This window comes from Lathyrus oleraceus, chromosome 5 (genome assembly GCF_024323335.1).
Source record: "Lathyrus oleraceus cultivar Zhongwan6 chromosome 5, CAAS_Psat_ZW6_1.0, whole genome shotgun sequence".
Classification (NCBI taxonomy): domain Eukaryota; kingdom Viridiplantae; phylum Streptophyta; class Magnoliopsida; order Fabales; family Fabaceae; genus Lathyrus; species Lathyrus oleraceus.
In genome coordinates, this window is record NC_066583.1 from 616,035,724 (window position 1) to 616,062,468 (window position 26,745).

The 26,745-nt window shown below is 35.7% G+C and overlaps 1 protein-coding gene across 1 annotated transcript; it reads right to left on the reverse strand.

Annotated features, from left to right (window-relative positions):
• Window positions 1–19,986: 19,986 nt before the first annotated feature.
• On the reverse strand, window positions 19,987–23,013 carry LOC127087090 (probable CoA ligase CCL7). The gene is made up of 6 exons (XM_051027946.1): window positions 21,835–23,013; window positions 21,558–21,747; window positions 20,877–21,022; window positions 20,711–20,778; window positions 20,504–20,606; window positions 19,987–20,248 (listed from the first exon to the last, which is right to left on the reverse strand). The coding sequence occupies exons 1-6, from the start codon at window positions 22,840–22,842 to the stop codon at window positions 20,135–20,137; spliced, it is 1,629 nt and encodes a 542-aa protein (XP_050883903.1). The 5' UTR covers window positions 22,843–23,013; the 3' UTR covers window positions 19,987–20,134.
• Between the last annotated feature and the right edge of the window lie 3,732 nt (window positions 23,014–26,745).

Consider the following 26,745-nt stretch of genomic DNA (forward strand, 5'->3'; position numbering starts at 1 on the left):
ATTAGTAAGTGATACTTATTGTTTTGATAATTGTTTAACATTTGCTTTGTTATTTTTTTTACAAATAAAAATATATTATGTATGTGTTATTTTGTTTATTGTTTTCGCTACATGTATCAGGTGGAACCTGAAAGAGCTTTTAGAACCCAAAACCATAAGTTAATTGATGCCCCACATTATATTCAACCTTTTTTGGATACCTCTGGTTTTGCAAACGTCGTAAAACTGAAGGATATAGTTATTGATACAAGTTTCATATATGCTCTACTTGAACGATGGAGACCCGAAACACATACTTTTCACTTCCCAACCAGTGAGTGCACTATAACTTTAGAAGACGTAAGTATGCTTTTGGATCTACGCGTCAATGGTAGAGTCGTCGTAGGACCATCCGAGATTAGTGCAAGTGCATGGACCACGTTTTTGGGTCGTCAACCTCCAGAAAATCACATTAAAGGTAGACGTGTTCGTATCTCTTGGTTAAAACAAATACTAGAAGAAACTCAAATATCTGAAAATACCTCCCATGAAGAACTCATTATATACACAAGAATTTGTATTTTATTGTGCATCTCTCTAACTTTATTCCCTGATAAATCGGCAAAAGATGTACATAGTATGTGGATACCATTTGTTCAGGATTTGGGTCAGTGTGGTGAATATAGTTAGGGATCAGCTGTGTTAGCATATCTATATAGGAAAATGTGCAAAGCAGTTGACGTTAATGTTGATGGTATGGGGGTGTGTTATTCTGCTACAAACATGGGGATTTACACTATTCCCATTTATAGCACCAATTACTTCTGCAGTTCCAAGTCATCCATATACATCAATGTAAGTCTTAATATTTCCATGCAAATCCATTTTTTTACATTTCTGTTCTCTGTGTCATATAAGATGTTAATCTTTCAATATAATATTGCTCTACTTTTTAGATGGGCTTCGACCAACAAGAAAAAAAATTGCTTTAGAAATCCTCGTCACTACCTTGATGGGTATCGTGTCATGCTCGATCGCATGTCGTCAACAAATGTAATTTTGGTTTGACTAGTTTTTTTTATTACATGTCACTCAAACAATAAATGGTAAACTTACGTATTTCTTTTAATACAATCACAGTTTATATGGAGGTCATATCTTGGATACCCCTCCTTGGAGAATGATGATCATTTGATTTGGAGCGCAACAACACCAATCTTGTGCTTTTGGATCGTTGAAATGCATCAATCAGATAGGGTAAAATTGCAATTTGGGTATTATCAAGACATACCCAATCCACCTAAATGCCTACAAGAAGAACATTCCATGACTATGCAAGAGTCATGGAATTATAGTTACACAACGTTGAATAGAAACGAACAACAACTTTGGGAAAACAGACACCGACTGTGTTTGACTGGGGTAACGTTTCAGGGAGAAATGAAGCCAACCGAAGAATATATTAATTGGCTACGACATCTTCCATTGCAATACGCGTCAATTGAGCAACTACTTATTGACCCCCGTCAGCATTGTAACACATCACAAATGTCGACTGCACCGCGACCACCATTAAGAAACCCCCGAACAAGAATCCCTTCCAACCAATATTATACACAAAGTTCAACTTCCACCCAACATGAACCACAAAGTCAATATACACAACCCTACCAACAACAAACACAAAACACCCAATACCATCAACCAAACTACCAAACCCAAACACAACACACTTCATACCAACAACCAAACTTCCACACAATAACCCAACAAACACCTAATAACTACCCATACCAAACACTACAAAACCCAATACACTATGTAACACCCTTCTAAAATACCCCAACAATTAATTAAAATAACAAAACATAAATCAGAGTAAATATGCAATTCAAGGGTGTCACACTTGACACTTCACACTATTTTCCAAAATATCTTGTCATGCTCATTTATTTAATCAAAATAAAACATTTGCATAATACGCAGCGGATAAAAACTAACAACATTCAAACCATGTAACACATTACATGTAAAGTTGTTCAACAACCAAATGAGAACATAGTAAAACATCCCATCCCGATGTTACATCTACCAGAGCATGACCCACTAAGGAACTACACTAGACTCCAAGGACTAGCTTCTACTCAATCACTGCTCGTTACCTGAAACATAGTTGTAAGGGTGAGTTCCTCAATCGATATAATAAGCATTATAAAATATCATGTAATGCTAAGTAATTTAACACATATCATCACCCTAATCAGATCACACATTCAGCAACGGCAACATCAACTCATAATCATAATCATACTCAACACCAACACCAAACAACACGTATAATATTGGAATACATCCATTCATATTATACGCCATACATACATTATGCAATGAGACTCCATGCATGCGGTACCGACTATTCGTGAACATATAGTTCAACCTCACCGATCAAATCCAGATACGGCTACCAAGCTCACTAGTCCCACTCATTTGAGACCTAGTGACTCACTCACTAATTCCTCACCATGGGAATTAGCTACCACCCCAAGGGCTATGATATGCACGCTAATCACCTAGCATGCAAACATCAACAACAATTCCACAATAATTCACTCACTAATTCCTCACCATGGGAATTAGCTACCACCATAAAGGCCATAATATGCACGCTAAATCAACTAGCATACAAACATCAACAATCCACAATGGACATATGCTCACACTCTAAGCCATAAAACAGTCCATTCCACAATTGCATACATAATACATCATCAACATATTATCACAAAAATCATATCATGTCATGCCAATTAATTAATCACAGTATTAGCACACTCTACTAATACCTACACTGCTCAAAACAACGGGAAACGATCCCTACTATATCATACATCAGCTAATTTACATTACTCAGCTGAACAACCAAAAACTGCACAACAACAGCACAGAAAAATCACAATTCTGCCCATACGCGTATTGCCTAGTCCCATACGCGTATGGCTCATTTCTCAGCCAATCCCATACGCGTATTGCCTGCCTCATACGCGTATGCTACGCGTACCACTTCCTCATACGCGTACCAACAGAGACAAAACCACGTTCAAAACATCATCTTCCTCATCCATACGCGTATGGCCTCACCCCATACGCGTACCACTCACAGAATACGCGTAATAACATGCGTATGGCGCGTATCAACGCCAATCCTCTCCCTTCCAAGCCATCTCATACGCGTATTGCCTAGTGCCATACGCGTATGACCAGAACCAAAATTTCAGATCTGCAATGGGTTTTCTCTGCCACGAGATTCCTCAGATCCAACCTCCCACAGTCCAATTTTTACACAACATTCATTCATATCATCTAACACGAATCATACCCTATTCAATTTCACAAATTCTAACATTATTCCATCTAATCCTTACGAATTTTCTTCAATTATACTCATATCTCATTCATCCAAAAGTTCACAATTTTCAGCATTCATCATTCTAATTAGAGTCGATTCAATGGTTTATCACTACCCAGTACATTAAAACCTCCAACATAAAAGTTGTATATCTTTTCAAGACAATGAATTTGGATATAAATTTTGCATCATTTGGATTTTTTATGAGAAAGTTATGAACACTTGAAGTTGGACTTCTGATTTTTTCAACTATTATCTGACCTAAAATGTTTTGTATTATCACATGTGTTTCTTTTAGAATTATGAAATTTTGTCCAACATAACAATTGAAGTAGACATCTAAAACTTTCCAATACACTTGGTCCAACCTCAAAAACATAAAAAATTAAAGAGTTAGGTCCTTGGGAAGTTGACCCAAAATTAGGGTTTTAGTCAAAACATGTGTATGTGAATTTTGCCAAAATGGACCAACTTCAAGCCCTTCTGTTTGAATGATAAAAGCATCAAATGACAAAACCTTAAACATAAAAGTTGTATATATTTTCAAGACAATGAATTTGGACTTAAATTTTGCATCATTTGGATTTTTTATGAGAAAGTTATGGGCACTTGAAGTTGGACTTTTTCACATTTCAATTGTTATGTGACTTATAATGTTTTGTATTATCACATGTGTTTCTTTTAGAATTATGAAATTTTGTCCAACATAACAAGTGAATTAGACATCTCAAACTTTCCAATGCACTTGGTCTCACCTCAAAAGAATAAAAAATGAGTGAGTTAGGTCCTTGGGAAGTTGACCCAAAATTAGGGTTTTAGTCAAAACATGTGTATGTGAATTTTGCCAAAATGGAGTTTACACAAAGAAACCTAAAGTTTAGAGTTACACAAAGATAAATTTGATATAATACGACTTGATATTAATAAAGTTTGGAGTTTACACAAAGAAACCTAATGGTGATGACTGGGATCACCTAACCGACCTCCGGTCCCACATCCCCTAGCTACCCTAACCCTTGGCCCTAACCCACATTGACGATTTTGCACCGGTGTTTGTTCATCTGAGGGGCCAGGAGCATCACTACCAACTACAGGAGAAGGTCCGTTGAGGTATTCAGACAACTCAGCATAGTCTTCAGTATGCAATGGTGGTGTACCGCCGTAGTTGAGCTCATGACCCATGCCAGAGAAGTTGGGATGTGGTTGACTCATGGATGGGCGACCGGGACGGTTGAAGGGAGACATGGGTGTGAATGATGCGTCTAGGAAAGGTTGGAAAGGTTGTTGGGGTGTTTGGTAGAGATAGGGTTATGGGATGTTTTGCTTTTGTGATGTTTGGGCTTCTTGGCTACGGTAGGAGGAGGGGCAGTTGGTGTTTTGGCTAAGGCGACTTTGGTAGGGTGATGGTGTGGGTGCGAAGCGATGTTGGGTCTCAGGTTGATGGTCAATTTGTTGGTGGTGGTATGGGGTATGTTCTTGGTATTGGGGTTGGGTGAATGGCATGTTTTGGTTGTATGTTTGTGTGTTTGTGGAACGGAAAGTTTGACGGATAGGGGGTTGTAAGTAACCGGGCTGAGAATGTTGTTGGGGGTTAGATGTTGATCCTTCTTGTGTGTAAATCACCTTACCGTATCGGTGAAGAACACCAAACATGATAGCCAAATGATTATATGAGTTGTGGAACAATTGGTCACACAACGCATCTATTTATAAGACAAAAAAGGCATTTTATGAGGGAGTCGCCAATTGAATTGGCGACTCCTCTTAAAACCTACGCATAGGCGCCAATTGGATTGACTAGGGCACCTGCCCTAGCCAATCCAATTGGCGCCTCCATTCAAGTTTTAAGAAGAGTCTCCATATGAACAACTTTCATGTTCATCAAAAACCCATTTGAAACTTGGAAGCTCATCATTCATTTTAAAATATTATAGGTCATTTTGACTGAAACCCTAATTTTGGGTCAACTTCCCAAGGATCTAACTCACTCATTTTTATTCTTTTGAGGTGGGACCAAGTGCATTGGAAAGTTTGAGATGTCTACTTCAATTGTTATGTTGGACAAAATTTCATAATTCTAAAATAAACACATGTGATAATACAAAACATTATAGGTCAGATAACAGTTGAAAAAATCAGAAGTCCAACTTCAAGTGCCCATAACTTTCTCATAAAAAATTCAAATGATGCAAAATTTATGTCCAAATTCATTATTTTGAAAATATATACAACTTTCATGTTGGAGGTTTTGTCATTTGAGGCTTTTATGAGGGAGTCGTCAATTGAATTGGCGACTCCTCTTAAAACCTACACATAGGCTCCAATTGGATTGGCTAGGGCACCTGCCCTAGCCAATCCAATTGGCGCCTCCATTCAAGTTTTAAGAGGAGTCGCCAATTCAATTGGAGACTCCTCCTAAAAGTGGGGTATTTTGGGATTTTTTTTTGAAACCAGGGGTATTTTGGGATTTTTTTTGAAAAACTGGGTTATCTCGGTAAAAAAAAACCGTAATTCTCGTCCTCTTTTCTCTCCACTTTCAGCTTTATAAAAATATCCCTTAACTTAATTTCCTCTTTCGCACACATAAAATACCGCGTCTAAAATTTTCCAGTCCATAAAAGATATACCACAAAATAGTTAGATTCTCCTCACTATCACATATTTTATGCACTTCAACATTGCAAAAGAATTCTCAACCTTAAAGAAAGATTAAGCATTCGATCAACCAGTCGTAGGATATCAAAACTCAGTGTTGTTAAAGTAAAGATTTTTTCTCCCATACACTCATGCTACCTAGGACAGTATTGTAGAATGATAGTAGAATCTTGATCTATTAAACTAAAAATAACTATAAGAAAAATATAAGCATGGATATACTGTTATTGGTTCGGTATGTTTATAACCTGTGTGAAATTAATTTGAATTTAATTTACTCTGGTTTGGTTTCCGTTACCAGTACACCTTTATGTTGCTATTAATTAAAAAAATAAATTTGGGTGTGAAGACTATGTTTGGATTACTCTGTATGTCAGTAATAATTATTTTAAAATATATTGATGTAACGTTGGATTCTAAACAAAGAAAAAGAAGGAAATTTATTATATGAATAACGATTCGCTAGGTTTGATTAGAGGGGTCAAAGAAGCCCTAAATGATAAAGCCCTAACAATTAGGCCCCTATTTGATTCCATTTTTTTAGACCCCTACTAAATCAATAACTCTTTGGCCCCTTATTTTTAAGCCCCCTCATATTTTTGTTTTTTAAAGGGCCTAAATGAGAGGCTCAAAATATAATTTATTTGAAACAACATATTTTATTTTTTTAAATAATAAATATTTTTGAAAACTATTTTTTTTAATATTATTTTTTTTTCAGAAAAAAAGAAACGTTGATTTTTTTCGAAATAAAAACCTTATTTTTTTAAAATAAAAAAAAAATCAATTTTTAAAAAAATAAACATAATCGATTTTTTTGAAAGTATTAAAAATTTTAGTTTTTTTTTTAAAATTGATATTTTTAAAAAAATATATTTTTTTCAAAAAAGTAAATAGACTTTTTTTGTAAAAAAACTGATTAATTTTTTAAAATGAGAAAGACGGTTTTTCTTTAAAAATAAAAAATCATTTTTTTTTGAAAAAAAAGTCAATTCTTTTTTAAAAGAAAAAATTATTTTTTTCAAAAATGAATATCAATTTTTTTTTGAAAATAAACAATTGATTTTTTTTGAGAAAAAAATCGATTTTTCCTGAAATTAAAAAATTTGATTTTTTTTGAAAAAAAAATTCAATTTTTTCAGAAAAAATGTGATTTGTTTTTGAAAAAAAAAACCCAACTTTTTTCGAAAAAAAAACTGACTTTTTTTTAAAATAGAATAAAAAAGTCAAAGTTTTTTCGAAAATAAAAAAATCGATTTTTTCCAAAATATTAAATCGATTTTTTTAAATAAGAAAGTTTAATTTTATTTGAAACAAAATCAATTTTTTCCTAAAATAAAAAAGTTGATATTTTTCGAAAAAAAATAATTTTTATGAAAATAAAAAATAAAATAATTTTTTCTTTTAAAAAAAGTCAATTTTTTTTAAAAAGTCAACTTTAAAAAATGATGGGGCCTTAAGGCTTTACTTGAATTTTATGGGCCTTTAGTTTAGGGGGCCTATATATTTTGGGGCTCATTTATTTTTAGAATTTTGGGCCCCCTATATTTTGTGGGTCTTAAAAGTTAGGTTCCGACCCCCTAAATTGACAACTCTAAGTTTGACTATTCAGCAAGTGATGGTATGGAGTGTTACATCACTCACGCTTAGGCATATATATTTATATGTATGGTACAGATCATGATATTACATTTTGGTGCATGAAAAATAATATAATATACGAATAAGTTTGACTTGTATATAATATATGAATACGTGTGACTTGTGTGGAATAAACTAAGTGAAATATAAATCGATCGATGCATATATAATAGACTAGTTACTGGTAAATAATATTGTCGGAGATTATTATTATACCTTTGAGACATGCATCATATAAGATTTGTTAGAGTCAGTGTGTTTTATCGTTGTGGTAAGTTTGATATTTTTGGCCTTTGTGGCAAGTTTGACGTTTTTTCGGCCTTTGTGGCAGGAGCCTGTGTGGCAGTTTTCCCATTGGAATAGGTTTTGCATATCCGGATCATTTGTGTCTCATATAGTGTTGTTGGTCACATTTCATCCCTCATAAAATAAGCAATTATATAAAAAATGTTAATTATATTTTGATGGGTGAAGTTTTGTTATTGTTTTATGATATTTTCTTATGGTGAATATGATTCAATGTGGATATGGAATTTGACCTTTACGATTAACATTTTAGGTACTCAAGGAGAAAGGCATGATTGAATGTGTTGCTTGAAGCGCGTACGGGGGAAATCAGGGTTTTTACTAGTTAGCACTTCATTTAATTAAATAAGTCACTATAATACACTATTTTATTTCACTTATTGTTAGTATATGAACTCGTTTAGAAATGCGGATATGGATGTCCTTCCGCTAGGAAATTCCAACAAACTATTTCTAAATTTTATCAATTATTTTATTCTCTAAATTTTATTTTAATTATCGTCATAATTATTCCATCTTATAATTAAAAAAAGCAGTCGCATTTCTAATAGCATTTTAAATAATATCTTGGATAAAATCTGGGATGTTATATTTGGTATCAGAGGAATAATCCTTTGACACACATTTTGGGATGGGACGGTCTTTTATGGTGCATGAGTATGGAAATTTTGTGATGCCTGAGTTATTTAGTCTTCTAATATTTTATATAAATATTGTGACTATTTATTTATTTAATTACTTATGTTATGTACTAACAAGTGTGAAAAATTATGCGTCGTAAATTTCTTTGGATACCATTTATTTATAGCCCAATTGTTAGGATGAGATCTTAAAAATCCTTCTAATGCAAGTGTAATTGTAGGAAGTTACAATGAGTCGACGAAGAACTTCTACCGACCCATAAAATACCCAGCCAATTGCTGACATGGCAGGCACCATTCAGAAAATTCACGCAATGGCTACTAGTATTGCTCAACAATCTGCAACTACTATTCAACAAGCTGAAACTTCTGCACAACAAGCTGCAATTCGAGCTCAACGTGAGGCGCTAAGGGATCAGAGAGAGGAAGTTGTTGTTGCTGCGAGAGAACTGATAGATTTTAATCGTCAAAACCCACCAAAATTCAAAGGGGAACATGACCTAGATAAGGTTGATCTTTGGATACAGGAAATTGAGAAAAAAAATTGTAATGCTGCATTACACAGATGCTAAGAAGGTGGAATATGCCACCTTTTTGCTTAGGGCAGAGGCTGAATCTTGGTGGAGGGGTGCGAAGTAGCTAATGGAGAGTAATAATGAAGCACTGAACTGGGCAACTTTTAAATAGAAATTTATGGACAAGTATTTCCCATCAAGGGCTAGATCTGAGAAAGAGGCTCAATTCCTCAAACTTTACCAAGGTAATATGATTATCTTTGAGTATGCTGACAAATTTGACTCACTAGCCAAATATTTCCGCTATTTTCGTGACCATGTGGATGAGAATTATAAGTGTGAGAGATTTGAGCAAGGACTCAGATATGAGATTAAGGAATTTGTGGAGCCTTTGGATATTCGTCAGTTCCAACTGCTACTGGAGAAATGTAAGAAGGTGGAGCGGATGAAGCAAATATGTCTGAATAGATCGGTTGTTGGAGGACTGTCTAGACACCAGGTAGAATATGAGAATTTCTCTTTAAATTTGTTAAGAATTTTATATCACTAAGCCCTTTTTTCAAGCAGGGACATCACGGCCGCAATAATAGGGGTAAGCAACAACAACCATACATCTGACCTCAAAGGGGTGGAAGAGACCAACCTCAAACACAGCTCAAGGGAGGTCAGAGGCCACAAAATTCAAATAGTATTCACTGCTACAACTACAATAAGGAGGGACATGCGAGTACTTAGTGCCCAGAAGGAGTGAGAGTCTGTTATCTTTTCCAACGACCAGGACATTTTACTAAGGATTGTCGAGCACCAAGGAGAGGTCATGTTCCATCTACCAACAACAATAATGATGTTATTCGCCTTACTACTAAGGGACATGTCTATCACATTGGAGGAGAGGAAGCTTTGAATGCCTCAGGATTAATCCAGGGTGAGTGTGACATTGCAGATAAACTATTTCCAATATTATTTGATTCTGGTGATACTCATGCTTTCATCTCTGTGGAGTGTGTAAATTCGGTATAACTACTTGTCACTTTACTACCTTTTGATTTGGTGGTCACAATACCATCTTCTGAACCTGTAATACTTAATGAAGCTTGCTTGCAATGCCCCATAACTATCTTGGGCATGAAATTCAAAGTCGACCTGATTTGTATTCCCCTAAAACATCTAGGAGTGATCCTTGGGATGGACTGATTATCTATTCATCATGTTCTTTTGGATTGTGCTCAAAAGTATGTAATCTTTCCAGACCCCGATGTTTCTCGATTCCTCAACGCCAACCGGTTGAAATTTATTTGAAGGGAGGCATCCAGAAGTATGTGTTCTTAAATTCTGTCAGCATGAAACTAGAAGTGACGATTAATGAGATGTTAGTGATAAGAGAGTTTCCAGAAGTATTTCCATTAGACGATTAATTTGGTAAAAGTCCTCCTTTGATCAATTTGTGATCTCATTCATCCCTTTCCCTCTTCATCTAATTCCCCTTCTTCATCCATTCATTTTCAATTGGTCAATGACATCTCAAAGTCCTAATGCTAGTTGATTGAAAGATTAACATGAGTATGGATGAGATTAGGCCACACCTTTGCATATTTTTTGTGTGTGGTATGTTTAAATGAGCATAGTTCTTAATACTATGTCTCTAACATGCATTAACACCAAAAGTATATTGCCCGACCTCAAATAGTTGTGACTTCTATATAAGTCCAATTACGATTGCTTAACATAGCGCTAAATTTGTGACACAAAAGGCATAAGCATTCTAGTTAGTGAGATTGTAAGTCTCCCCTCTTCCATGGTATTGTGTGGAAACTTGGTCTTCTTTCCTTCCTTTGGAAGATGTTTTGGTTCAAGGATTCATGCTTGTGGCAAGTGGGTTGAGTGTTCTCCAAAGAATGTCTTGAAATCAAAAGCAAAACAAAACTAACTACAAGCTTACTAATCATTAACTTTTACTTTCAAGCTTTTACTTTAATGCAATTTACTTTTAGTATTCTATTATCATTTTCCATTATACATATCATTCTAATTGTTTATGTTAATGTAATTTTCACTTTGTACACTTGGATCATATTGTGTGATATTATTTTGTTTGCTTGTTTGTGTGGTCTTTGACCATTAATGTACATAATAACAACAAAAACCCTAAAAGACTTTTGAGTGGACTGTTGGTTTGATCTTGCCCAATTGGACTTAGAATTTAGGCAACATTCCTTTGCTAATGGACTTGGCCAATGCCAATTTGTGAAGAATCAAGTACTTGAAATTTGAATTCATCTGATACATCATTCTAGATCCCTCCAGATTCATCTGCCATGTTGATCATTGTTAAGCTGTTATGTTGAACCTGTGACTTATGGAATTCATCTGTTGCATGGACTATTTTGAAGAAGATCATTGAAGTGGATAAGCTTGGATGAGGTCATCTTTATTTGATGCCTTTGCTCTTCAAGATTGATATAATTGTGCATTTCTGTGTTGCTTGATTCTAAAAGGTCCAAGGAAATTCTGGGTTTCTATTAGGGGTGGCAAAATGGGCCCGGCCCGCGGGCCATGCCCGTTTTACCCGTCATTTTTGGCGGGCCGGGCCTGGATTTTGTACCCGCGTAGTTATGTATGTCCGCCCCGCCCCGCCCTACAAAAAAACGGGTCGGGCCTAGGGCGGTCGCGGGCAGCCCGCGGGCGGGTATAAATTAGGTTTACCAAAATTAGGTTTACATTATTGATCTCTCATTCTCTCATCTCTTCTTTCAAACTAAGGCACCGAGCTATTCTCTTTCTCTGGAAATTATATCAGCCTCACAAACGGAACGGTTTCGCTCTCCACCAATCTCACCTCTCTCTTCGTCGATATGGCCTCTCCCTTTGTCGGTCACACGGTTCAGGTAATTTTCAGCTTTCTCTTCGTCGACCACATAGATTAAATTTCTGAATTCTGTTTTGTTGCTTTCAATTTACTAGATGTTATAATCCAACAAGTATGCAAATACTTGTTGCTTTCAATTTACTTGGTTGTTGTTGTTGTTATAAACCTGAATGGCATGAAGTTTGATGTGAAATCAGAATGTTATACTTTTTATTCATGTATAACAGTTCAAGATATAAAATGTTTACAGGTTGATGACATGATTATTACTGTTTGATAGACAGGTTCTTTAAAAAACTCAGTGTTTTTGAGGATTTGCACTCAGGCTACAAGCAAATATCTAAGGACCTGTTTTGCTTGATAAAATGGTGGTTGATGAGTATTTTTCTCTTTTAAATATTAAAATACAACATACTGTTTTCTGTTTTCAAAGACTTAAATTAGAAGCAATGAAACAGATGCTTTCAATGTTTCCTGTACAAATGTATGAAAACAGAAATCAAGGTATAAAGGTATTTGTTATTACAATTGAATACAAGAAATGAACACACTGGTTTTGAAACCAAATAGGCAGTTAGTTTTACTTTCCAGGATTTTTGTCAGCACACTCTCACTTCTGTTGCCCCTTTCTTTTGGCTTTGATTTTTTTCCCTTTCCAATAATAACAATTAACAATATTATTCATCTAGTAAATGTTTTTTGTTGGATTATAACAAGTTTTCTTCTTTAGAGTAAATATTATTCATCTAGATGTTATACCTGCCTCCGGTCTACCAACACAAGTATTGCTCTACAGTAGTTAGAAAATGAAACTTGAATTCATTAGTTAGTTAGAAATGAAGAATTGGTTAGAAATGAAATGGATTTGCATTTGAGTTTCTGTCAAATGAATGTTATGCAGAATTGGTTAGAAATGACATGGATTTGCGGGGAATGTTAATGTTCTGTCAAATGAAATTATGCAGAATCTGGGCATTGTTGTTCTGCTAATGCAGAATGGGAATGCTAAATGCAGAATCTGTTAATGTCCCGTCGCACATTGCTTGGCCTGCTGCCGGTTTTGCTGTCATTATTGTTCACTGCAGAATCTGGGCATTGTTATTACTTTCTTTCAAACAATTCAAAGTCAGCTTGTGTTGTTAACTATCTAAAAATTCATGTGCACCATTAGGAATATCAATATGTCATGCATTGTAAAAGTGGCATGTTTGAGCAATTCAATATATTTGTTGAAATGTTAATATATTACTGTTCTTGTTTGGTGCATGTATAATTGGAAGATTAAGATTGCATGTTTTATAATGTTATTTTAATTTCTTTTATTTGGATACATAGGTGATAAATGAAATGGATTCAGAAACCGTTGGTAATGAAATTGTAGATGAAGTGAATGTGGTTGATTTAGAGAATGAAACAATTCAAGGCGTAAATGAACAAAGAAGAATTGAAGATGATGTTTTACCTAAGTCTAAGAAGGCCAAAACATCAAGTGCTGATTGTTGGAAAGTGTTTACTAAACTTGGGGCGGATAAAGATGGGAATCCATTGGCTAAGTGCAATGGTTGTTCAAAGATTTTGAAGGGTGGCGATAGGAATTATGGTACCACGAGTTTGAATCGTCATATGAAGAAGTGCACTAAAATCAAATATGCTGACGTAGGTCAAGTAATGATGGACTTGCAAGGTAGACTCAAGAATCTTACAATAGATAAAAAGGTTTCTAGATCAATGTGTGCTACTGCAATCATTGCACATGATTTACCGTATAAATTTGTGGAGTTTCAAAAAATTAGGGATTGGATGAAATATTTGAACCCTGAATTTTCTCTTATTTCAAGAAATACCGCTAAGGCTGATGTTGATGAAATATTCAAGACAGAGAAAGAAGCTCTTAAGAAGGAGTTAGCTAATATTCCCTCTAGAATTTCACTAACTTCTGATATGTGGCTCGTGATTTGTTAGGCATCCCTATTACTACTGTTGCATCTGAATCTGCTTTCAGTATTGGTTCAATCATTCTAAATAAATATAGAAGTCGCTTGTTGTCGAAGAATGTAGAGGCATTGATTTGTACTCGCAGTTGGCTTCACGGTTTCAACAGTTTTGGTACATGATCAAATATTAAAGTTTCTTTTAATACTTTGTGATTCTTATAATTTTGTTACTTACACTTAAATTTTTTTATAGATGTAGTGGGTGATGATGAAGATAATGATGATGGAAGCTTGGCGAAAAGTATTACAACTGAAGCATCATATGTTCATGACGTAGATGAAGATTGATGAGTGCATCTTTTATGTTTGTAGAGAATTTAGAGATTTTTGTGTTAGATAAAACTACTTATGAATTCTTTCATAACTTTTGTTGAATTTACGGAGTTGAACTTTTGTTGAATTTGTGGTGTTGAACTTATGTTGAATTCGTGATATTTAATTTAAGGGTTGTTGAATTTAATTATTGGATGTAGGATAATGATAGTGATTTTTATGCAATGCAAGTGTGTTTTTACATATATTATTTAACAAAGACTTTATTAGATTTTAGTAGTATTAGGATGTATGAGTATTTTTTTTAAAATTATATCATCATGAGTGAAAAATATTTTTTTAAAGAGAATAACTGGCATGCCCGCATGCCCGTCATTAAATGGGGCGGGCCTAGTAAGTGAGCCCGCATCTCTATCTTTGACCGCCCCGCCCCGCCCCGTTTTCTTGCGGGCTTTTGTGGGGCGGGCCTAAATGGGGCGGGCATGCCCGTTTGCCACCCCTAGTTTCTATTAACATACTTGTCTATTGGATTGCTATCCATTTGGTTAGATCTTTTCAACTTTAAACTTTTAAATTTTGTGCATAGGGTAGTCTCTTCATCTTCTCCCCATTTCATTAATTTCAAAATATCTCCCTCCATTTTTAAAACCTTCTTTGTGTGAATTCTTTTTGTTCTAAACTTTGACAACTTTCAAAAGAGATAGAAACTTTGACCTTATGCCATTGCATTTTCCAACTTATTTTCTTAAATCAAACTTGTGAATAAACTTAACTATACTTGACTTAAACTTTCAAAAATCCAAAAAGAACTAACTCATTCAAACCATTTTAGGCCTTTGTGCCTTTCAAACTTAAATTTTGTTAAAATCAACACACCCCTTTTGAAATTTCTAGCACGAACTATGAGGTTTTGATCCCTCATTTATATGTTGGTACGTAGGCACAAGACCGAAGGTCTTGTCAAACACAAAAATATAATTAAACAATTCTTTTCTCATCCCCCCATTCTATTTGTTTATAAACATCACTTTGTACAAAATACATATGCACACAAAAAGGGCTCCCTAGGAGTACCTAGGACACTTTGGGTGCTAACATCTTCCCTCTGTGTAACAAACCCCCTTACCTGTGATCTATGACTTTTATTAGTTTTTATTTGAAAAATTCTTACTATTTGGATTTTATTCGTACTTTTTCCCTTTTCCCTTGGAAACAATAAAAGCGCGGTGGCGACTCTTGTTAATTGATCTCTAGCTTGTCAATAGTTTGATGATCATGAATTTCCCGCTACAGGAGGATCATATATGATCATTATGATGTAAAATTAAGTATCCCTTGATATCTTTGACCAAATGTCGAAGAAACTTGCTGAGGAAGGCACACAAGATACCCAGATGAATTAGGGCTTCCTTGACAAACAAACTTCAAACTCTTAATGAACTCGTGATCAAAATGACAAATAAAGAACATGGGGGCCCATATATGATGTTTAGAACCAATTTGGACCTTTTCTTGCTTGATCTCTTGCACTGAGGGTCTCAAACCCTAGTTATGGGCTTGGTGGGGCACAGATGGACACACACTACCTACAAAAAAAACAAAGTTATACTAGACATATTTTTATATTTTGGTTAGTAAACAAAGAAAATAAAGTATGATACAATCATAAATTCTTGGTGATCTCTCCCAATGCAAACCCAATGAATGATAGGTGAGGAGAATATCAAGGTGTTTTCCCAATGTCAATGCAAAGCTATGAGATGGCATGAGAGATCTTAGGGGTCAAAATTGGGGTCTTACAATGATCAAGGAACATATAGTGACCCTTTGGATTTTGACGAGAGCGAAATTGACATTGTTGAATTAACACAAGGACCACCTTATTCCTGCAAGGTCCTTGCACCTTCGAATGGGAAAATTCTCGTCGAACCTGAAAAGAACGATAAGTTCCCTAAGACCGACGTCCCTAAGTGCGACAAATTTTTTGACTTACTAGTCAAAGATTGCCAAATGATAGTGCCTCATAGCGCTAAAATACCTCCTTTAGAATAAAGAAAGAAGAGAGGATTTTGCAAATATCATAATTTTTTAGGCCATAAGACTTCACAATGTTTTCTTTTTAGGGATCTTGTGCAAAACACAATCAAGGACGGGAGGTTGAAGTTAGGAGACAAGACGAAGTCACAAATGAAGATTGACTCTGACCTATTATAGGTGGCAGATGCCCACTATACTGAGCCATATGTTGTCAACATGGTGGAGGTATCTGAGGCCTATGAGAAGAATGCCATGATGGTCGTTTCTTTATATTTCTGCATTTTACTCTTAAATTTTGAACGCTATTTTCAATCCAAGAACATTGTCGAAATGTTCATCATTTACAAAACCTAAATTAACGAAAACACATGTCCTAGGATCTATCTAGTCGGTCCTACGAGTAACCAAAGTATTTTGAATTTGTAAGACTAGCACTTATTTACCAATTTCGACGGTAAACAGAGTCCCACCATCACATTCCCTTATCACGATTCACAAGTGTCACACTAGAAATGGTCCATTTCAATTGACTCTTTCCAACCCTGGACGAACACTTACATGAATTTTCAACATTGGATCGTCCACAACGTGTAAAACAAACTAAGAGACATAAAAATTCAAACATTTCAACAATCGGACTCCCGGAGGCCCCCCATCACCTACCCAAATCACAATTCAAAAGTGTCACACTAAAAATGGTCTTCCTTAACTGACTCTTTCAAACCTTGGATGAATACCGACTCAAATTTTCAACATAAGATCGTCCACAACTTGTAAAACAAACTAACAACACATAGAAATTCAAAAATGTCAACAATCGACATCCCGAAGGCCCACCGTCACATTTCAATATCACAACATAAGTGTCACAATAGAAATGGCCATTTTCAACTGACGTTTTCCAATCCTGGACAAACATCGAATAAAATTTTCAACATCGGGTCATCCACAACGTGTAAAACAAACTAACAGACATAGAAATTAAAAAATTCCAACAATCAAACTTTTGGAGGTCCACCATCACCTTCCAAGATCATAATTCACAAATGTCACACTAGAAATCATCTTTCTCAACTGACTCTTTCAAACCCTGCTCGAACATCGACTCGAATTTTCAACATCGAATCGTCCGTAACGTGTAAAACGGGATAGCAAACATAGCAATTCAAAAATTTCATGAATCAAATTTTTGGAGGTCCACCTTCACCTTCCTTGATCACAATTCACAAGTGTCACACTAGAAATGGTCATTTTCAATTGATTGTTTCTAACTCTGGACGAACTCCGACTCAAACTTTCAACACCGGAAGGTCGACAACGTGTATAACGGGCTAACAGACATATAAATCATAAAATTTAAACAATTGGACTCCTCAAATTCCACCATAACCTTCCCATATCACAATTCACAAGTGTCACACTATAAAGGGTCTTTCTCAACTGACTCGTTCAAACCCTCGACAAACATCGACTCGAATTTTCAACATCGAACGGTCCACAACGTGTTAAACGAACTAACAGACATAAAGTTTTAAAAACTCCAAAATCATACATTCCCGGGGTCCACTTTTACCTGCCATATCACAACTCACATGTGTCACATTAGAAATGGTCCTTCTCATCTGACTCTTTCAAACCCTTGACGAACACCGACTCAATTTTTTAACATCGAACGGTCGATAACGTGTAAAACAGACTAACATGCATATAATTTCAAAGTATCAACAATCGACCTCCCGGAGGTCCACATCACATTCCCATATCATAATTCACAAGTGTCACACTAGAAAGGATCCTTCTCAATTGACTCTTTCAAACCCTTGATGAACACAAAATCAAATTTTCAACATCACACCGTCCACAACATTCAAAACAGACTAACAAACATAGAAATTCAAATTTTTCAACATTCAGACTTCTGGAGGTCCACCATCACCTTTATAGATCTCAATTCACAAGTGTCACTCTAGAAATGATCCTTTTCCACTGACTCTTTCAAACCCTGAGCAAACACTGGCTCGATTTTTCAACATCGAGCCGTCCACAACGTGTAAAACAAACTAACAGACATAAAAATTCAAAATTTTCAACAATCTTACTCTCGGGGGTCCACCATCACATTCCCTTATCACAATTCACAAATGTCACATTAGAAAAGGTCATTTTCAACTAACTCTTTCCAACCCTGGACGAACACCGACTCAAATTTTCAACATCGGATCATCCATAACGTGTAAAATGGACTAATGCACATAGAAATTCAAAAATGTCAACATCTGACTTCCCTGAGGTCATCCATCACCTTCCCAAATCACAATTCACAAATGTGACACTAGAAATGGTCCTTTTCAACTGACTTTCAAACCCTATACGAACAATGACTCAAATTTTCCATGTCGGACCATCCACAAGATGTAAAACGAGCTAACAAACATAGAAATTAAAAAATGTCAACAACTGCCCTTCCGGAGGTCCACCATCACATTCCCATATCACAATTCACAAGTGTCACAATAGAAAGAGTCATTTTCAATTGACTTTTCCAATCCTAGACAAACACCCACTAGAATATTCAACACAGACTGTAAGACAAACTAATAGACATATAAATTCAAATTTTCAACAATCGGACTCTCGGAGGTCCACCATCACCTTCTCAGATCATAATTCACGAGTATCACACTAGAAAAGATCATTCTTAACTGACTCTTCCAACCTTGGACGAACAATGACTCAAATTTTCAACATTAGACTTGCGTATACCAAAAACAGAGGATTTGTGGTTCAATATCATAACTCTGATTTGCTAGGTCGAGAGCTTTTATTCAATGAATCAAAAGATGAGTAATCAGTCGTGGAAAACGCGAGAATCATAATCCGTTCCCACAAACGTTGTTTGTGTTTTGCTAGAGAACTAAAATTGATCGAATAATGGGGGTTACGAGATGTAACGTTGGACTTGTGCTTCCGATGCGATTAGAGAGGGATTGACTTGCAAAATTTTAACACTCTAATGCTCAAGTAAGTATGTGAGTACAATGAGAAAAATTTTAAATAATATATTTTTTGTCAAATTATATTAAATATAATCTATATAAAATAAATGGATTGATAATTTTTTCTAATGTTTTTTTAAATAGTTATATAATAATTATAAATAAAAATAAAACATAATTTTGATGATAGGTGACACTGATAATTTATTTTATAAATCTTGTAAATCTATTATTGTATTTAAGAAAAATATGAAATCAAAAATATATATTTTTTGTTAGATCAATTTACAATATTTACTTAATTATGAATGTCAATTAACTGTAAAATTTTGGCTTTTTAACTTCAAAACATAATGTTCAAATTTCACCAACAATTGTAAAATAGTCATTGTTTTTTTTTACTACTAATAATAATAACTTTTAATTTATTTATTTATTTTTAGAAAACTAGAGTTTCATATTAACACTCGATCTCGATTAAATATTTGAATAAATATGAATAAGAAATTGACTTATTAATTTAAAATATATAATAAATATAATAATAGTTTTTTTAGTATATGTTATATACATTTAAAAATATCAAAAATAAGATCTTTGTAAATTTGTTATAAAAGAAAAAAAAACGTTGCCATTCATATTTTAATTTGAAAGCTTGAACTGGAGCAAGAGATGCATACATGAAACTTGATGTGGTGACAAGCATCTATTACTAATAATATAATAAAGTGGATACGTGGACCTCTCAATGTTTCAGAATTAAATTGGTAAAGTTTGCCAACATTTTTAAATGATTAAACAACAGGAAGAAAAAAAACTATGAACTTATATTTTGGATCGTGCTTTGTCAATAAGCTCTCTTCTTAGAATTTTTCCTGATGCTGTTTTCGGAACAGTGTTGATGAATGTAACCCTTCGCAATCTTTTGAAAGGTGCTACCTGCAAACAAAAGTGACAACAGAAAAAATGCAGAGACACACCTAGATCAGACATAACTCATAACAAATGTTACATTCAGGTTTCGTCAGTGTTAGGCCTGCAATATCTTAGTATTTGGTCTCTTATTATTGTTTTTTCATCATATAAGACATGAAATATATAATTTCATGCAAATTTTAAACTATACCAAACTGTTTTTCTAATGATTTCGTGTTAGTCTATCGCTAACTCTAATGATTTTGTTCATTATCTTACCTGATTAGCAATAAATTTTTTAATATCTTCCTCTGTCAAAGAACTATTCGGTGATCGCACAACATAGGCAACCGGAACCTCACCAGCTTCGGCGTCAGGATATCTACAAAATGGAAGAAGTTCAACTAAGAATTCCAATTACTCACAATATAAGATGTGTTTTTTCTGATAGTAGAATGGAATAAAGATGACATTTGTGAAACTTACGGAATGACGACAGCATCAAGTATTTCTGGATGAGAGATAAGAAGCCCTTCAAGTTCTGCTGGTGCGACCTAAAATAGAAGGATGAAGAATATAGCAAACAATTCAGACGGATGATATGCGCAGATCAAAAATATTCTTCAGAAGGTTATGACATTGAATTACATACCTGGAAACCTTTATACTTGATCAGCTCTTTGAGGCGATCAACGACAAAAAGATGGCCATCCTCATCAAAATATCCAAGATCTCCTGTATGAACCCACCCTTTTTGATCTATAGTCAATCTTGTGGCCTGTGGATTGTTATGATAACCTGAAAAATTTAGCAGTAGTTTCAATAATTTTCATTTTCGAAAAGAGCCTCCAGAATATAAATTACCAACAAACTACATGTGAAGTACAGAAAGCAATCTCAACTATACTTCAAACATGTAGAGTATAAGAAACAACACCAATGTTTTCTAAAGCCATTGGGATGCATTTCCATACATCACAGAAGAAATCTCCTTCCAGTAACCGTGGTGACATACTTTGATTTATTTTTCGAATTTGGTGTTTGCTATGCAGTGTTTAAAAGAAATTACTTATAAATATAAAACGAGTGCCTAATAGCCAGAATGTCATCTCTTAAAAGATTAACTAGTGAGATGTCACGAGTTGGAACTCACGCCCCTGCAATCGTTAGACCTCTAATTAGTATTGTTATTATAAGCAACAACCCGCAGTTCAAACTGTATAGCCTAAGGCAATTCAGTTATCATTTCCTCAATGGCAATGCGATAAACAAAACAACCATAATTTATCGAAAAGGTGGGAGTTTGACGCCTAAACGCTACATTGCTGCGTACCTCGCATCATATTCGGACCCCGTACCCATATCTCCCCAAGCTGTCCAGGAGGGAGTGGCTTCAATGTATCCACACTGACAATTTGAGCTTCCACTCCAGCAACAAGCATTCCAGTTGAACCAGTGTGCCTAATCCCCATCCTTGTATTCTCCACAGAAACAATCCCAGTAGTTTCAGTCATACCATAGCCCTGAAACCACAAAAAGTCACTTATAATCAGCTTATTTCATGTTCAAACCACTTCCTGTTATAATCAAAATATCAAACATAAATGAACCTGAGAAATAATCGCGCGAGGGAATCGCTTCGCGCAGTCTTGCATCAACTCTTTCCCAAGAGGAGCAGCACCAGAACCAACATACTTCAAAGAAGAAAGATCATACTTATCAACCAAACTATGCTTAGCAAGAGCAAGTATGATAGGAGGCACAACCCATAACTTCGTAACCCTAAACTTCTCAATCGTTTTCAAAACAACTTCAAACTCAAACTTCTTCAACGAAACCACAGCGTTACCTCTCTGAAGCTGCGAGCAAGTAATAACCGCAAGTCCAAAAACATGAAACATTGGAAGAACAACGAGATACACATCGTTTATTTCCCCATTCAGTTCATCATCCATTGTAATCATCAACGCGGAAGCAATGAAATTCCCGTGAGTCAGAATCACGCCTTTGCTCAAACCAGTTGTCCCAGAGGAATACAAAAGCGCCGCCGTATCGCTTTGTTTCACGTCAACTTTCGGAAACTCTGTACCGGATTCCCCGAGTTTGACGAACGATTTGAAACTCGTGACGTTCGATATCGGCGGTATAACCGCCCCAGCGTCGGAATTGAGAAATACGGCGGGGAGGTGGAGGTGTTTGACTTTCTCCCATAACTCAGCGACGGTGACGATGATTTTAGGATTTGAATCTTTAGCTTGTTTGGAGACTTCGGCGGTGGTGTAGGCGGGGTTGACGGTGGAAGCGATTGCGCCGATGGAAGTGACGGCGAGGAAGAGAACGGGGTAGAGGTAACTATTGGGAGCGAGGAAGAGAACGACATCGGTTTTTTTTACACCGATGTGGATAAGAGCGTGTGAGAGTTTAATTGTGAGGGATTTTAATTGAGCGAAGGTAAGTGATTGATTAGAATCAGCATCTATTAGAGCGGTTTTGGATAGGGAAGAAGCAACGTTGTTGAAAAGGTGTGTGACGAGAGAGAGGTTCGGGTTTTTTGGTAAGGTAAGGGAAGGTCTTAGAGAGCGGTATATTCCATCGGAACCGTAACCTGATCTCTGCATTGGAAAATTTAGAAAAACAAAAAAATTTGGTTTTGATGAAACAGAAATTTTTCCAGGTTTTTTGGGTGATGATTGTGTCTGTTTCTATTGATGAGATAGTAATTAATTTATCAGACAAACTGAATATAAGGATTTGTTTTTGTTATCTTTATTGTTTTTTATTTTTTGATATGATTATTTTTCCTTTTAAGTAAATGCTGACTATTTTAAATTATAATAAAAATTTAGGATAAGGATTAAAGATTTTATGGATAAAAAAATTGATTATTTACTTTGATTTTTTCAAATTCGGTCATTATTATAAATAAAAATACTTTTAAAAATTCATTAAATAGTTGATTTGTTAAATTTAGTGTATATATGTGACAATAGGAGCATTTAATGATGACAAATATCTGGAATTTATTGTTGCAGTTAGGTGTAAAATGCATGTGAGACATGTTCAGAAATGGATGCTACAAAAAAAAAAATTGAATTGGCAAACGATAATGGTCTTAGGATGGCCCTGTCTTTATTGCTTGTCATGTTGTGATTTAATTTTTGAAAAGTCAAAACTTTAATAAAATCGCCACCCTGGCTGGTTTTTAATTTTAGGATAAAGTTGTGATGGAGTCATGTTTTGATTTTTAATGACGTGTTTGGAATTTTAATGTCAAGTGGAGAAACGTGTATTGGATAATGACGCAACTCGTGCTCTACCATTGTTCTACTTGTTTTTAATAAAACACCTTTTCAATTTTTGTTAGAAAAAAGCACATCTTTTCACTCTTAAACAAACTTTTTAATAAATATTTCTTTCGAAATTTTCACCAATATAAGATATGAATTTGTTATGTTTTGGTAAATTAAAATAGATTTTTCAGTTTCAAGAAGGAATTGGAAATGATGAGAGGTGAATAATTATTGATTTTTAAGGGTACGTTGATTTCTTTTACGGCGGTACGTAGTGGATCTGTATGATTAACACTACAACGTTCAAGTTAATTCAAGATTTAAGATGAGTAAAGTAAAATTGAAGATCAGAAATTGTGTATATTATCATAATGGATGAACTATTTTTTATATTATGGACTGAGTAGGCATGGGATGAATTGAGCCTTGGACCATTAGGTCTTTGGCCGATCCATAACAGATGCTCCTGAGGCTTTGTCGAGCACTTAAGATTCGGGGTAAGCCTTAAGTATCGTTGACTGACCTCTGTGTCGTAGTCCAGTGTGAAGTAGAACTGAATCGCTTGAGATCAGTTTTTTTAAAAATAATGGGGAGCAGACACATTTAATGCGGTTTCATCATTGAGACGCTTCGTCACCCATTCCTGACACATGTGATGATGTTACCAACTAGGGTGTAGTGTTGTTTACACAGGGCTCGAGTGCACTTGAGTGAATGTGTATCCATGAGTGAAAATCTAACTGTTGATCTCGTTACTTCTGCTAATAATTTGTCTTGATCTTTCGAATGTAATTGCCTATAAATAGGGGTGAGTTGAATGTTTGGAAGTTTTTGCAACATTTTGCTTTCAAGCCTTCAGATGTCTTTCCAAAGAAACTTCTATGTTCCTTCTTCCCCGAGAGTATTACTAGAAATAATTTAGAGTTTCGTTTAGAGCTTACAGCTTTTTCATTTCTCTTGCTTTATCAATCTCTTCCACCCAGGTGCCCTCCTAATTTCAGTTTCTCCTTCGGCATTTTCTACTTCTATTCAAGATGAGCGATAATAATATTGACTTAGTGAGTGATTCTGGAGAAGAAACTTCATTTGGGTCATCCCATGATTCTCGTCATCCTTTCCTTAATAGTGGTCACATAGGACCATACATTATATTTGTATATGACGATTATGGGTCAGAAGGGAAGACAGATACTTCCTTGCAAGAAGAAGCTTCTTTTTTTGGGTCATTAGACGCCCTTATGACAAATGTAGGTTGACGAATAAATCGCATTGAGGTCCCCATGTCCTCTCCCGTTCTTTCTGAAGAGGAAGTACAAGTCAATTTGCTAAGGAGGGAATATGCTAAATATTTTATTCAAGTTCTTCTAGGGACTGAAGTTCGCGAGCCTAACAATATATAGGTGTTAGAACACTTAACTCTTTGGGCTTGATAGGATATTTCGATGTATTATGACTGGATGGATGCAAGGGTAGTGGGTATTCCCTCGGCTTTAAGGATTAGGGCCGCCCTTTGTGATGTTGGCATCGTGGTCGGAACCCTTCAGAGTGTTTGGTCCTTCTAATGCCTGGGCAGAAGAGGATATGTAAATCTTTTGATGACTACAGTATTTCATTTATGGTTGTGTGTTTACAAGAATACGACTTTGACTGCCCTTTTTTGTCCTTAAACATTTGAAGATTTCCCTTTCATAGATTCATTTGGGGTCATGGGCGTATGTGAGGGTCTTCCAACTATGTGCAGCGTAAAAATCCTGGGAGTCATCTCTTAACTTATTTTTCGATCTTTTTTCGTCTGAGGCGCATATCCCTGTGTAAATTTTGTAACCAGTGGCTTCTACAGCTTCACCCGACCGTCTCTTGGTTCGACCTCTTTATTTTGGATGAGGGTGATTTTCTGAGACGTTTTGTATTGGTGAAGCCTGTCACCCATATTTCTCACTCTGTTTTTCTATTATGTTCTCGTTGACTCCCCTCGATACTATCATATTTTGTATCCGAAGTATTATTCTAAGATCCACTTCAACCTAGATGGTGGCTTCTATTGTACCCAATCGGGCTCTCTTTCTCCAAACGAGATAGCAATGAATGAGAGAATGAACTCTTGGTTTCATAGACTTGGCTATAAGGATGGGTTCGGCCATAGTGAGGTGTCCCTACCGAGGTGAGGAAAACGTGAATTCACACTCGGGAAATTTTGAATGCAATTAATCTTGAGGAGAGGAGGAAAGTCTTTAGTGAGAACGAAGTCTTCAACATTTTTTTTACATGCGTGATTGCATTTTGAAGATAGCATGGACAAAGTGAAAATGTTGGATATGTTATTCCGCCTTGCATATGCCCAAGGTATCTTGTTTGTGATGAATAGTAGCTCTGTAGAATCTTCCCCCTCTCCTTTTGTGGCTATCGCTCTAGCTCTGACACCTTCTCTTGCCCTAGCTAGAGAATCTTTGGCTCCTGTGCGTAAGGTGGATCAGCTTATGGATGTTGAGGCAACTTTTACACTAGAGGAACCAACTTCACCTCCACCCTCAACCAAAAGGGCTTATAACTAGGAACTGTTGTCTCCCAAGTACGAGGTTTCTCCAAAGCGGACTCGTGTCGCTGAGAGTGATGCTTCGAGGGAGGTGACCCCTTTTGTAAAGATACCAAACATTTTTTCTTCCTAACTTCCACACACTCCTGAGGAAGTTGTTGCTATTGTTTCAACGTCATATTTATCCTTCGTCCTAAATCTTCTTGAAAGGGATAAGATTGAAATGGCTTTGGAGCTTGCTCATGGCATTTTCAAAGTTGCTTCTATGTTTTCTCTTGTTTCTCCTAGACGGGGTGATGTTTTGGCCCCGGGTAGTCCCTTAAAGTAAAAGGATACTTGGAAATGGAAGGTTGAGGCTTTGGAGCTAAGGTGCAGTAATCTCTAGACGAAGCTTGTTATACTATGGGAGGAGGTTAAAGTTGTTCACTATTTGCAAGAGGCAGTGAGAATACATGGTTCTCCTTCTTCCTTGGTAGCTTGTGTGACTGAGCTAAGAGACTCCTTCAAAGAGCCTGAGGTGTGGTGTAAGGTCACTTTTGACTCTGTTGAAGAAAAGGTTTTCCAGGTGGAGGAGTACCAGAAAACATGTGTTCAAGCAATCGAGGCCTTGAAAGCCATCAAAGATGAAGTGGGTGGTATGAGGCTAGCGTTTCACGATTCTCTTCGGAAGACTATGTGTGATGTGCTTGGAGTCCGAG